General features: G+C 42.5%; 1 protein-coding gene across 6 annotated transcripts in view; it reads right to left on the reverse strand.

Moving 5' to 3' along the window:
- The window catches only part of ITPRID1 (ITPR interacting domain containing 1), a 77,735-nt gene that overhangs the window by 49,580 nt on the left and 13,546 nt on the right, over nucleotides 1–14,609 (reverse strand). For 5 of the 6 annotated variants that reach the window (XM_053264826.1, XM_053264825.1, XM_053264823.1 and 2 more), the window contains exons 3-7: nucleotides 13,848–13,896; nucleotides 12,389–12,432; nucleotides 8,560–8,611; nucleotides 6,571–6,657; nucleotides 3,569–3,771 (exon numbers count right to left, since the gene is read on the reverse strand). In XM_053264826.1, coding sequence (XP_053120801.1) covers nucleotides 3,569–3,771; nucleotides 6,571–6,657; nucleotides 8,560–8,611; nucleotides 12,389–12,432; nucleotides 13,848–13,896 — 435 coding nt within the window. The remainder of the gene's footprint in view (nucleotides 1–3,568; nucleotides 3,772–6,570; nucleotides 6,658–8,559; nucleotides 8,612–12,388; nucleotides 12,433–13,847; nucleotides 13,897–14,609) is intronic. The other variant, XM_053264827.1, reaches the window with a different exon arrangement.

Below are 14,609 nucleotides of genomic sequence, written 5' to 3' on the forward strand. Positions count from 1 at the left end.
ACTTCTGAGCTGAGAGCAATGAAGGGACTGGGATGGTGACTAAAACCATGATGGAGGCAAACTCAAGATGATTCTGACTGAACATAGCCTTGTGCCCAACTTACGGCCAACTCTATAACAGTGAAGCAGCAAAGAAATCTTACCTTTCCATCTCCACTGAATACGCATACAGCTGTCCAGCAGATATGTCTCTTGTGGTTCAGGAGCTTTTACATACTGGCTCTCAGAGAGATGAGGAGAAACCTTCAACCCTCCATTGTGACCGGTTTGCCAGACATTTTGCAAGTAAAACCACTCACATCTGACCTTGACGCCATATTCATTGTAGTACCAACAGAGGCAATTAAAGTAGCTTTTTCTTGGGATACCTTTCAACTGGGGCAGTCTGAGGCTGTGGAGAGGACCTTTGGAAGTGTGAGGAGAACCACATGCATCCCTAACTGAAGCAGTGAGAGAGGGACTGGCTGAGTGAGTGAGCAGTGTGGTGAATGCCTCCCTCCCGGAGGGCACAATTCCAGCACAATTAAGAGATTATCATAAGGCTGCTACAGAAGAAATCACCACTGTCCCTCACGATATTGGATAATTTCTGGCCACTCTCAAATTTGCCATTCTTGAGCAAGGTGTTAGTGTGGTGATGACCCAACTCCAGGGAATCCTGGGTGCATCTGATTATCTGGATCCTTTTCAATCCAGCGTCAAGGTGGGCTTTGGCAATGAAAGCGACCGTATTTATGGCCCAGGTGATTTCTCTGTCCCAGAGCTCAACCAGTGCCTCAGCAGTTTTCCCTAGGAAAAGCAGCCATCTGGCTTTTGGTACACAAGAATGTGTGTAACACATAGTTCAGGGGGACAATCACATTTCCTCAGGTTTTAGTTCCAAGAAAATATAATTATGCTAGCAGCATAATTATTATTTCAGCAAAAACATCTGTATTACCTGCAACTAATGTGTGACAATTCATCACCTTGATTGATTATATGAGCTGGAAAGTAGATAGGGGAATGCATTTGGACCTCTCAGCAGCATTCCATACTATTGGCTAATACATCCTTCTAGGTCCAGCCTTGCTGGAATGGAAAGCAGGGGCCACATTTTGTGATGGTTAATATCCTTCTTGAAGGACAGATCTCAGAAAGTGGTGCTGGGGAACTGCTGTTTAACATCATGGCCTTTGGCTGGCACTGTTCTGCAAGGTTCCCCCTTGCTCCCCATGCTATCTGTCTCCCCTTTCTATCTAATTTCAGGGATGCTGTAGAAGTGAAGTACTAGACTAGTGCTAGGGCGGCCAATAAACTGAAATTTAATCCCAACAAGACAGATGTGCTCCTGATCAAGAGATGCTACTCAGTATAATTGCTTTCAACTGATCTTGGATGGGGTGGCACTTAAAAAAAAATTCCTTTCCTCCAATAAGCCCAGAGCAGTGTACTACATACTTAGGTTTCTCTTCACAACAACCCTGTGAGGTAGGTTAGGCTGAGAGAGAAGTGACTGGCCCAGAGTCACCCAGCAAGTATCATGGCTGAAGGGGGATTTGAACTCGGGTCTCCCCAGTCCCAGTCCAGCACTCTAACCACTACACCACGCTGGCTTCTTGCTCTGGAAACTAATGTTTTGCTCATTCAATCCTGGATTACTGTAGCATGCGCTTCCCTTGAAGCCTGTTCAGAAAGAATGTGCTACCCTTGCAGAGTGTTTGGAAGTTGCAGGTAATGCAGAATGTGGCAGCCAGGCTGCAGAGTGGGGCTGATATTTTGGATTACATTACACTGAACCTGTGCCATTAACCTCTGTGCCATTCTAGCAGATGCTGTCTTCTGTCTCGCCTATTTTTAACTTCTATTTTTCACCTTTGATCTAATTTGTTTTTATTTCATATTGTTGAACGCTACTCTCTGCATATTCAAAAAGGTGAGGTATATATTTGACATAAAAAAACGAGCACATGCTTAGAGTAATGTGTGTTTGAGCCCCAGAATGAAAAACAGAAAAGTTGCACAAGTTCAATTATTTTTGAGTGTAGAAACATTTAGCTACATATAATGAACATCTCCCTTAAATAAATAAACACGTATAGAAAAGACAGATTTTCAGATGAGGCTTTTCAGGGTAGATGAAGGTTGAGGATACCAAAACATTAATTAGCAGAGGAACATGTTGAACTAAATAACTAAGGCTTATTAAAAATAAGAACTAAGAATGTTGATTGTACATAGTGAACAAAAGGGTAGCAAAGGAGGAAAATAATCACAATAGCTTACACTGTAACTAGGAAATGGGGGGAAGCTGTAGCTTCTGTTCTCAAAAAATGAGTTTTAATTGTTATGTGCCACAGCAATACAAAAATAGGTTTAAAAAAAGTAGGGGCACAATCCAGCCCAAGTTAAGCACTTGCTTCATTTTAAAAGGGAGAGGGGTGCAGAGCACATGGTTGACTTTCCTATAGAAAACAAGCCATTTTGGGTTGCTGGTTGCTGGACAGATTGGTCTTTCCAGTGACATAGGAAATATCTCATTTAGCTGCATGCACATCCTAGAGGATAACCAGCTCACTGGGCAAGCAGGGCTTGGAGCTCTCAGTACAGCCGGGGAATGCCATGCAGTGTTGGAAAAGCCTCGAGCTCCCAGTCTGGATATTGCTGGCTTTGAAAGGAGCATGGGGTGAGGAGGGGACATTGCAAGCGGCCTCCTTTCGAAGCCTGCACGGCTTGGGTCATGTGCTCCCTAATCATTTTTTAACCCAGATGTTTTCTATTTTAAAATTAAGCTCCCATTCTCCCAATCACACATGAAAAAGCTTAACAGATCCAAAGTGGGGCTGAGGAGCTGCAGAAACTGCATCAAAAGCAGTTTGGGAGGCATGCTGGCTGACATGATGTGCAGCCTATGGCCGGATGGGACAAAGTGGGGAAATGCGGAAATGCAGCTTCTGCAATCGCTGCCTCAGGGCAGTGTCAGAGCTTCCTTTCAAGTCTGCAAGAGCCCCACAGGGGACCCTTAGAGAGATGGTAGACTGTGCATCATGTCAACTAGTGCAATTCTCTTCAAAGTTCACTTTTTCAAAATTTCAGCTCCCTCCCTACTCCAGGCAAACCAGTGCTCCAGGGAGGATGGTGCACCCACTGGCCTCATTCTATGGCATTATGCCTTTTGCTTTTCCACTCCAGATTACTCCCTCCTAAAGCTGATTTCCCCTAGAAACCATCACCTGTTGTGACATTCCTATTGTGCAATGAGCACTGCATAACGTTGAGAAGTAAGAAACAGGGGGCATGATGACAACGACTGCACTGATTGATTACATTTGTCTCCAATTGTCATTCTGTTCAATTTCCCATTTTTGCATTTCATGAATTGGTTCCAGGAACCCTTTCGGAATATCAGTGCCCCCAGTTTCTGTAAGGTATAAGTAAACCCAAACAGGATAGAAAGAAGACATTTCTGTTCTTCCGTTAACAAATAAAATGGGGCTTATTTCCCTTTTCTTTTCTATTCAGCCTCCCACCTATCTATTCCCCCCGCCCCCAAAACTCCATTCTGCATCTACAACAGCCATTTACTTACCACATAAATTGGGGCTCTCTACATCCATGCGCTGTCTTTGAGCTTCTATGAAGACTCGGATGTTGATTCCTTTAGCCATAGATGCACAACTGATGAAGCGAGAAGGGATTTTAGTGCAGATATCAGGTTCATCTGTACCAAATCCTAAATCCAGCAAAATCTCAACTGGATCCTTTTCCCAGAGATCCAACCATTCAGTGACACTGTAGAAAAAAACATCAGCATTGATTATGCGGCTTTACTGATAAGATCTCACATTTCATTTAGCTATTATATAGGCTTTCCTCTCCCTGTTTTATATTTGTGTTGTGCAGCTGGACAGATATAATGGCTTTTGAGTGGCTAGGAGATAGAATACCAAGCAGATCTAGTCTGGCAGACTGACAGTCCTGTCCTATACTTTCCTGGGGGAATACGGTAGGTATTATAGAAATTCAAATTTATTTTCATGTATTTTTTTGGATGGGCCTATCCCACCCCAACAACTAATAATTAACCCCAATTATTAGTTAATAATGCACTTTCTTTAAAAAAATCATTTCCCATATGAACAATTCCCAAAACCCACTTTTGCCTGATAAGACATTTTGGGGCATGTTTGGTGGATTCACTGCATGATGTATTTTGATCTCTGAAATCAGTCGCACTTGAAACCTGTCATAGTCATGGAAATACAGGCTAACATATTGCACAATGTTACATGTGTCTTGCAATGTAATATTTGTGCAGTAGTGCAAGAGCACTGTTGCTTAAACATAGTTGTGCAAATGAGAACCATTATTTCCAATGGCCATCAACTGCACAGCTCTGTTTGTACAATTCTTGCATTCAGTGCCAGAACACTCTTGCACCACTGTGCAAACATTACATTGCAATGCACAAATAACATTGCACAGTATGTCAGCCACATTCTTCAGTGGTCAGTGTGTGGCTCCTTCTGCTTCCTGCTGGCCACTCAAGGACTCTGGAATTGCCAACACCAGAAGGGAAGGTTGCACTGGACATAAGCCAAATCCTTTACAGAATTTAGCTTCTGGATACCTCAAGAAGAACAATATATGGACTAATAATTCTTCCATTGTCCCAACGGCACCAGATGAGAAGATGCCAAATAATTTCAGTGACAGCAGGACAGGCTTCTCTAATAGCTTCAGCCACATAGATGAGCTCCATGAATACAATGAAGCTTTCAGATATGAAATGAGAAAACATTCCATGTGTTCATGGCTCTCTCTTCTATAACTGGAACCAGTTTTCTGGATTGCTGGTTGAGTAAATCATTGTTTAACCAAAGACAGTAGCCCCATTCAGATGTTAAAAGCTAAGTGCCGCACATGGTTACAGCACCGAAAACGGGTAGGAAGTCCCGCCCTGGTGCTGTCACTCACACCCCCCCCCCGAACCTTGCTGCTCATGGTTACAGAAGCATTTGTGTGGAAAGAGAACTGTCACAACTGCGATGGCAGACATTTCCATGATTGGCAGTTTGGATTGCCCCAGCCTGCCAATCACAGAAGCACCTGCCATCATGGTTACAGTGTTTCCCTTTTCATACAAATGCCACTGTAAGTGTAAGTGGGGAGGTCCAGGGGCTGAGTGACACCACCAGGGTGGGAAGTCCTACCCTCTTTCAGCGCTTTCAGTGTAACAATGAGTGGTGCTTAGCTTTTAACATCTGAATGGGGCTAATGTTATTCAAAACATCTGGATAAATATAAGCTTTTATAAATGGGGTATTATTTACATACAGTTAAATGACGTTTCTTCCAGGTCAGAACTAATTTGGATATATTGTTTGGATATCTGTAGAACATTATGAACTTTATTGATTCTAATGGTGCTCCTTTGCCACCCCATCCCTGTTGGTACTGAACGGTTGGACTTGCATCCAGCCACAGAGTGGACAGGACACACAATCAGGCCATGCTGCCTCCAGCTGAATCTCAGGTCTGATGGGCCAATCAATGTCAGAGAGTTGGGGTTATTTAAGCTCATCCCACTCTCTGTCAGCTCATTCAGTGTTCAGTGTAGGATAGGTAAAGTATGAATGTTTTCTCTTCATAACAACTGGCCTGCCATGGTGGACTGGCCTGCCCACACACACACCTCCCGCATACTCTGCACTGAGATTTGGCTCCCCACCCCCCAGTAATATTAGTACATGGTGTTGTTAATTAGTGTAGTTCCAAGTCACAATGGCAAGTGAGTATGGACAGAGAAGGACCACCATAGAACATCATTTGGAGGCACTATGACAGTGAAAGGTGGAATTTCATGGAATTTTGCCATTTTGGGCACAGGTATGTCTGGGAATGGAACATTTTGGTGATTGCTTGCCTCATCCACTCAAGGTCTTGAGGCTCTAGGGGTGGTTACTCAGGTGAACCCTCCATGCAACACAGCCAACTGTTCAGAGGAAGCAGGACTGGTCATGTGACTGCTCATGGCCTCAGAGCCCAGATTGCTAGCTTGAAACATAAGGAGTCAGTAGTTGTTTTGTGCAGGCTGTCTCATCCCAAAGGTTGTAACCATGCTATAGCTTAGTTGTTGCATTGCAGATCTCTGTTTACATTTAGTAAATACATTTGTGGCCAAGATTTAACCCATATTATGATTCTCACCTCTTATTTCCGGATATGGGTACAACTAAGACTAAGGTTCCCAGCAAAGCTGGCATATTGGAAGGGAGCTCATATGAAATGAGAAGGATCTGAGCTATGAAAATCTGGGGAGTCCACGGCCGCACAAAAAACCCCAGACACACATCCCCATAGCTTCTAGCACTGACAGTCACTATGACAGTCGACCGTGAGGCCCCAGAAGAAGGTAATTAATGAAAAGAAGAACCAATCAAATTTCATGTAAATACACATTCAGCTGTAAAGAATCACATAGGAGCTTGAGCATCACCTAACTGCTCACATCGGTCCACCATACATTCTGAGATGTATGGTTTATATAATTTAAGAGCTAAAAAACAATAAGACCAGATTAACACTAACCTTTTTGGAGCACTGGGGAGAGAATGGGATGAGCTGACATTGTTCCACCTTGAGAGGACAGGCATTTCTGAAAACCGATGGAGAGATCTATAGTAGTTGGGGAAAGCAGCAGTGAGATTTGTTTACACCTGAGGTCCTCTGGGATGTCATTATGATTTCTTTCTGGAGTAAACATTTGCATCTTTATCTTAGTTCAGAATGTTACTTCGGAGGAGCTCTTCAGTAGAAAAGCATGTACAATACTGTGGCAAACACATTTGTTCTCAGGAACAGTATGTTACAGTAGGTGTTAGAATGTAGGTGTTAGGTAAATGCTAATTATAAAGGTGGCAGAGATTCTTTGCTTTTGACAGATGGCACATCTCTGGGAGTCTTTTGGGAGCACACTTTCTCTAGCCACCTACCTTCTAGAAAAATATAACTGCTTTTAACAGAGCATATCCAATGTGCAATACCGGAAGGAACTTATAATAATTTCTTTACATTCTTAAGATTTCTGGCTGTTATCTCTTCAGTAGTTTGGTTTTTTTAAAAAAGATAAGAAACTATATGAGGTTGGGCTGTTTTGTCCCCCAAAGCCCCAAACATGGCCCATTCCTACTCCTAGCTTCACACTCGTGATTGGTCACCAGACTTTGAGCTGGTTCTCATGTACAATGGGAAGGTGAGCCAACATTCAGAGAGCATCCCTATAACCTGGATGCCTGCATTTTATTATATATGGGTATATTTAGAGAAAAATGTAATATAAGAAAAGTTGCTTTAGAGTCTGAAGGAGAGAAACTCTGAGTGATGTCACTGGATGACTGTCACTAGTGCACATGGATGAGTGTTGCTACTGAAATTCCTATTTGCTGGCATGGAGGTATGAATGTTGGTGGCTCATAATGTTCATCTCAGAATATGAAGACTCTAAAGGTTCTTTGCCAAGATGGATTTGATGGGAGGACGTGAAGGAGGGACTGACCCAATTTGTTTATATATTATTTTTATTTATTTCATTTACATACCACCCATCCAAAAATGGCTTAGGGATGTTGACCATCAGTTGTGCTCCTAATGACATCACAGGTCTGAACTGGGTTCAGAATTGGCTTGGAATAAACCAGGTTATTTTCTGAGGGTTTTAATATATCTATATCTATATCTATATCTATATCTATATCTATATCTATATCTATATCTATATCTATATCTATCTATCTATCTATCTATGGAAAATAGGCCAGTCTTCTGAACACATTTTCTAAGCCTGACTGGAGCAGCTCACCTCTGTACGTTGCTGATTTAGTTTGGATGGGAGTGCACTGCAGAGGGAACTAGGGAATGTATGAAAGTGAGCACTTGTTGTTGAATACACACAAAGGGGGGTGCACGAGTTTCAGCACTATTGATGTACTTGCCTTGTGCAATCATGGTGCACCCTCAGAATGCACCCATTTTTTTGCACTGAGAAACATACAGAGATACAGCTGCAGCTGTGATTTCACCAGCTGGAAAAGGTGCAGACAGAATAATGAAAATGGTAGTCCATTGTCTCCTTGTCTAGCTGGGTTCATGCTACTGTTTCCCATGTCAGATAATCTGGGCAATGTCAGATAATCTGTTTATGTGTTGGGTAATCTGATTGTAGGAGCCAACCCTTACTCTTAGCCACATTCCTTTGATGAGATGGATGTATCAGATTGCAATAGTCTCTTATCATTCTTGTTACTTGCTTGTGTTAACATGAAAAATTAGCCCATATTTTAGCATGAACATTTTACATTTACACCCACATACAATTCTGGCTAATTATACATAGCACATTTAGCTTATTACTAGGAAAATTTAGATGTCATCATTAAGCTAACAAATATACTTCCTGCCATCCTACAGTTAAGAGACTGAGTGTTTCTCTTCATAATTAATTGTATGGCCTTTTTGGAATTTTGAAACAAATTCGCATGTAGATCATATCATGCATTTAAATGCAACGTGTAAACCTACCGCATGTAGTTTTGCACAGTCATTTGTATCATTCCAGTGGGAGGTGAAAGAGCTGCAAAGAACAAATACAATTCACTGATATTTATTTTTTGTTCTGAAGCACTGGTAAGCCAGAAATCTTTAAACAAAATGTTGAGCTTGCATAACTAGCAATATTTTATGAAAAGAAACAAAGGTCTGACAACAGTAGCTCCATCAAAATGACAAAGAAGGATCCTGGAAATATATTTTCCATCAAAAACATATTTGAATTCTGACATATCCAGACCATAAATGACATGGATACAGGCACCATTTTCATATGACCGTGATCCTTTTATACAGGTTTTGGGATTAGAAAGTAATATTACACCAACTTTTTGCAGGGTTCAGTTTTTGCTGAAAAGTTGCCATTATGGAAGGGATGAAGCTTCTACCAAGAAACAAGCTATCCTTCATAAAAAGTTCCTTTCAATTCTAACTGAGCCCGGTGTGATTTTTTCCACTCTCTTGGCAAGCTTTTTGCTTTTTTTGTTGTTGCCAATTTTGCCAAGAGACAGCTTACGCTGCCCATTAAAGTTATGGAACCCCTTATTTGAATGGCAACATCATACAGCAAACTGTAGACTGCCTCTTTTAAAGCAGCAACTAAATGCAGCAAATCATGCTGTGGGTTGCCTTCTTTAAAGTGGCACGTAGCACATTAAAGGGAGCAGGGCATGGTGGGGTCCACATACTTACCCATTCGCCAGGGGAGGAGGAGGAGGAGGGATGGGGTTAGGGGTGTGCAGAATCAATTCTGTTAGAACCTGGTTTGAACAGAACTGGCCTGGTTCGACCTGTTCGGACTCAAATTGGACTGGAGCCCCCAAAAGGGGTGCCAGACCCCCTCCAAAAGGGGTGCCGAGTTCAAGCCGAACTGCCCATGGTTCTAACAGAATTGGTTCGGAACTGGTTCGGTGGTTCGAGGTGGCATACTTGTAAAGGGGAATCTGGCAAAGGTTCCCTGTTACAAGCTCCTAATAGGGGCAGCAAGACTGTACCTCATACTCGGAGGTGACAGTGTGGCTCCTCTGAACTCCCTGGAGCAGGCCTGGCACTCCAGCGCAGCCTGGTTCCACCCTCTGCTGGAGCACCAGGCCTAGTCTGTAGAGTTCAGAGGAGCCCCGCCACACCATGCCTCACCACCTCCAACTATGAGGTGCCCTCTCGCCATCCCTATTAGGAGGTTTTTTAAGGCAGGCAGGGTTCCCCTCTTTGCTTGTAAAGGGTAATCCTCACTGGACTTTCCTTTGCGAGCATGGTGCCTCAAGCCAATCTAAACTGGTTCAACCTTTGGACTGAACCGGGGCCAGTTTGATGAACTGGCTCACGGGCTGGAAGGCCGGTTCAAATTTGGCTCGAATTCGAACTGAACCACCGGAATCAGTTCCGTGCACACCCCTAGATGTGGTTTCCACAGAAGAAAATTACAATTTTAAAAGGAGATTAATGTTTTCAGCCTGTTAGCATGTGGCCCAAAATATTACCAAAATGGGGCAGGGTTCTTCACAGCCTGTTTTGGCACACCTCCTGTTTCGGCTTAGCAACACTAGAAACTAGCTTACATACCATGCAGTGCCCCACCCATGGAAGAACAGGGTATTTGCCCTGGTTTCATGTGATTTCAAACCATGTTCTCACTTCAACCAAGCTCACAGAGCCTCTATGGCTCCTAAGAATTGCATCACCACTGTAGCAATGCTGCTCGCAGTGGAAACAATTGAAGCAGCATTGTTGCAGTGGTGACACAGTTCTTAGGAGCCATGGTGGCTGTGGTAGCAGTGAGGATGTGGTTTAGAATCACATGGAGCCAGGACATATGCCCGCTCTTCCATCAGCAGGGCACTGTGTGGTATGTAAGCCACTGGCAATAATAATAATTGGCCCAAAATCAGTCCAGTAACAAGATTTTTGAAACTGTTTCAATGCCAATGTCAAATCAGCAAGTAAGAAACCAAATGGACACAATTGTTAGGTGTATGTGTGTGATAGAAATACTGCCTTCTTTTAAAAGACTAGAGTGGAATTATAGATTATTGGAACACATATGGAATGAGCACTGGAAAAAAACTAATCAGAACACCAAAAACTGGTGGACTGGATGAGTAGATGAATGAAATGTTTTTAATACAACCAGTCATCAGCCTATCACAAGATCATTGCCCGTGTTTATGTGCATTAACCTGAAGGCCTCCAGATTAGACACATCCAAGTCTGATTTCATGTTCGATTTCATGTTCTATGACCTCAACCTACGTATCTTACAATATACGGATGCTCTATGAAGCATGGCAAGGAAAGCTGACTTTAAAATAGAATCACAGAAGTGGACAGTGACTGTAAAGTGCCCAGCTATTTAAGCACTTAATAAATAATACTACTTATTATATACTACTTATATACTACTGCTGTGTGTGTGTGTGTGTGTGTGTGTGTGTGTGTGTGTGTGTGTGTAATAAAATTATTTGGCTAGCAATTTTGATTACTGAACACCTTTCCCCTGAAGGAAAGTGTATTATATCCACATTTGCACTATAAATCGATATTTTGAACTGTAACACAATGCCTCCAGATAATGGGGAGAAAACTGAAAATAGTTTTGCTCTTGCATAAGTGCCCACAAATCAGAAGCACAGGAGCCAGGGAGGAGATCTGGTCTTGTAGTAGCAAGCATGAATTGTCCCCTTTGTTAACCAGGGTCTGCCCTGGTTTGCATTTGAATAAGAGACAAGGCTGTTCTCATGAGCACCCTAGCCTGAGCTAAGGCTGCTTGTGTGGAGTGCTGGGATCGCTCCTGATCCTGGAACTCCCATAAAGCCTAACCCTACTCTGAAGCCTGGCTTCAAGCCAAGGTTAAGGGTGCAAGTGCACCCTTAAGCCGGCTGCCCAGATTATATGTCTCCTCAAGGTGCCTGCAGCCTAAAGAGACATAGAGATGGATGCCTAGATTGCCTGTCTCACAGGGGACTCCCCAATGCACCATACTCATTGAGTGTTGCATCGTGGGATTCCTGGAGGCCGGGACATATTGTCACAGCCTCCAGAGATCCAAGCTGCCAGCAGCAGCGCAGATCATTTGGGCTCACAATAGGACACCCAAAGAGGAGGACAGCCATCATCTGAGAGGAAGGTAAGTTTGGAACAGCCTTCCCACCGCCCATGGGGTTGTGTGAATAGGCTTTACATGTTTGAGCACTGTAAGATATTCTCCTTAGCGGATGGGGCTACTCTTGGAAGAGCACCTGCATGCTTGCATGCAGAAGGTTCCAAGTTCCCTCTCTGGCATCTTCAAGATAAAACTGAGACAGACTCCTGCCTGCAACCTTGGAGAAGCCACTGGCGGTCAGTGTAGACAATACTGAGCTAGATGGACCATTGGTCTGACTTGGTATAAGGCAGCTTCCTATGTTTCTAAGTTCCACAGTAAGTGTTCTGTTATTAGAAGCATGCACTCGTCAAATGTCAGCCACTCTTTTCTTTGAAAATCAGAAAATGGAATGTTCAAGGGAAAAAATACTTTGAGAAAGGAGTAGGCGATGTTATAAATGGGGACATAAAACTAGTTATAGAGCCGTCAATTTAATATTTCCCCTTTTAAAGCTTTGTTTCGACCTGTGCTCCTGAACTGCACCCTTTTAAAGAGTAGGTTATCTTATGTTAATATTAGATGCTAGTCTGATTAAACAAATGGTCTAATGTTTGTTATGATTAAATAAATGGTGCAATGTTTGTGAAGGATGTCTAATGAACTACTTCACGCACCCACTTTATACCAGTATTGTCAAATACAGTGCAAATGCTGTCTTACCTGCTTGTTCTCTGCTTTTTTGCAAATCTTTGCTTGCAGATAAGCTAATAAAAATAAGGAGGATGTTGTTGCTCAAGAGAAAAGATTAAACATCCAAATTCTCATTCACTTATCTACAGAACAGATGTGACAAGGACTCTTGCTAACAGAAGAAAAATACCCTAAGGCGAGATTCTGCCTAAATGCTTACTAAATGATATAGGTCTTCCATAGGTCTTCCACATCCTAGTCTTTATTGATTTAACATTTTACAAATTTAGTTCCTGAATAAACCTGAAGGTAGAAAGTTGGCCCATCAGTAAAAGTTTAATTCAGATAAATATTATTAGGGATAAAGAAGGATTTGTGAAATCTATGTGTATGAGCTATCATAAGTCAAACATAGTCCTTGCCTTGAATTTTGCCTCAGGTCATAATGGCTTGGAGATAGCTCTGTTCTCTGCCAGTTTCCCTCCTTCCTATCCCTTTTCAGGTGTTCACTTTGTGAAGGAACAGGAGAAAAAAACAGCAGCTGAGGAGAAAACTGAAGGTTGCTTCTAAGCCATTCCTGCATTTTCAAATGTTCCTGCTGACATGAATTCTGGAAAGTGTAGGGCTTTTTAAGATAATCATTTCTCCTGACACACTGACTAGGAGGAATTCAAAAACTACGGTTCTCACAGTTAAGCTGAGGGTTGTTTCTAAGAGTCTTCACTCTGAAGAGAAGACTATTGAGAACACTTGCTTCCTTCATTACTGACTCTGAGAAGTGCAGGTTTTTAATTCTTCCCATATGATCTACCAGGAGGAAAAAATCCAAGTCTCCAATTGACAACGCAGGATTGAAGGATGCTTACAAGAAGCACACTGAAGGATGCTTACAAGAAGCATACTTAGAAGGCAAGCCTAGAAAGCTGGAAAATTAGGGAGTACCTTCAGCATTTCCCACCTTCTCTCCTCTCCCACAGCTTATACATCTAAGAGGGAGAAGAAAGAACCTGGCAAGTGAGCAAGTTAATAACTACTGTATCTTTCTGAGAGGGTAAAGGCTGTGTCTTCGTGACCTTTAGAGAATTTTCAAAAACAATTTGACAATTGTTTGAGTCTGAGATTTCAGTCTGAGATTTGTCCTTGTAGCATCACAGAATGAGCAAGTATATTTCATTTTGGAGGAAGAGGGTGTTACAGTTTCATGGCAAGATGTTAGAGCTGGAGTATTCCCCAGACTTACCTACAAGCATTCATCATCCTAGGATAGCTTTGCTGTTTTGCTCCCCAATGAAATGACTATATAATTTCACATATTTTTTTCTATTAATTTCCATGGTAATTCTTTCCAAAACAGTGTGTTAGGACCCTAGCATTAGAGGGAAAGTTCAACTCTAAACAGCGAAACAATGTATTTCCAGAGATAAGGAAATATAACTACATTGGATTTTTCAATGTCCCAGTTAATCTATTTAGGATTACTCATACTTACTAGAAACCAGAATCCATCCAGTTGCAAATATTTTCTTCTTTTGGATCCACTAAAATTAGACATGACAGAATAATTGGCTACAAAGTTACCAAATCAGCCAGAGCTGCTCTATCAGATTACTCTCCCCTGCCCTCATTTTTAGGGAACCAATCCTTATCTTTTACTATGCGGAAGAGGAATAAGAATAAGAGTGAATTAATGAATATGTGATGGGACATGGAATGAACGTGGAGAATAGAGCAATGCAAGATGGGAAATTCAAAATAAACAATCGACTGAAAGAACTGACTGAACAACATGCAGAAGAAAGATGGAAATGTTCAAAAGACTGTGGCCATAAACCATCATGGCAGTTCAGTGTTTTCAGTAGGACTTCTCCATTGCTTCTCCTCCAATTGTAGAAAAGGAGCAAGACCCATACTGGAGCATGGCTTGGGTCCTACCCTCTACACAAGGTACTCCTATGACTATAAGACTGTTCTCATGACCAGAGCTACCCGCATACCTCTTCTACCCAGGTAGCTCTGGTCGTTGGCAGTAGCAGAAGTCCTCCCGAGTCAGAAGCTCCATCCTTGAGTAGCCCGGATTAACTATCCAGGTAAAAAAAGAGGTGGGAGGAGAACAAACCACTTCCTACCTCCTTCACTGGTCATATGTGGCACCACCATTTCCAGTACTGCTCCTGTGAGGATGGCGGCCAAGTTCATCGGAGGGGAAGAGGGGCCAGGCAGAGCGGAGCTACTGCAGGGCTGAAGGCATTAG

Source organism: Hemicordylus capensis, chromosome 6, assembly GCF_027244095.1.
Source record: "Hemicordylus capensis ecotype Gifberg chromosome 6, rHemCap1.1.pri, whole genome shotgun sequence".
NCBI lineage: Eukaryota > Metazoa > Chordata > Lepidosauria > Squamata > Cordylidae > Hemicordylus > Hemicordylus capensis.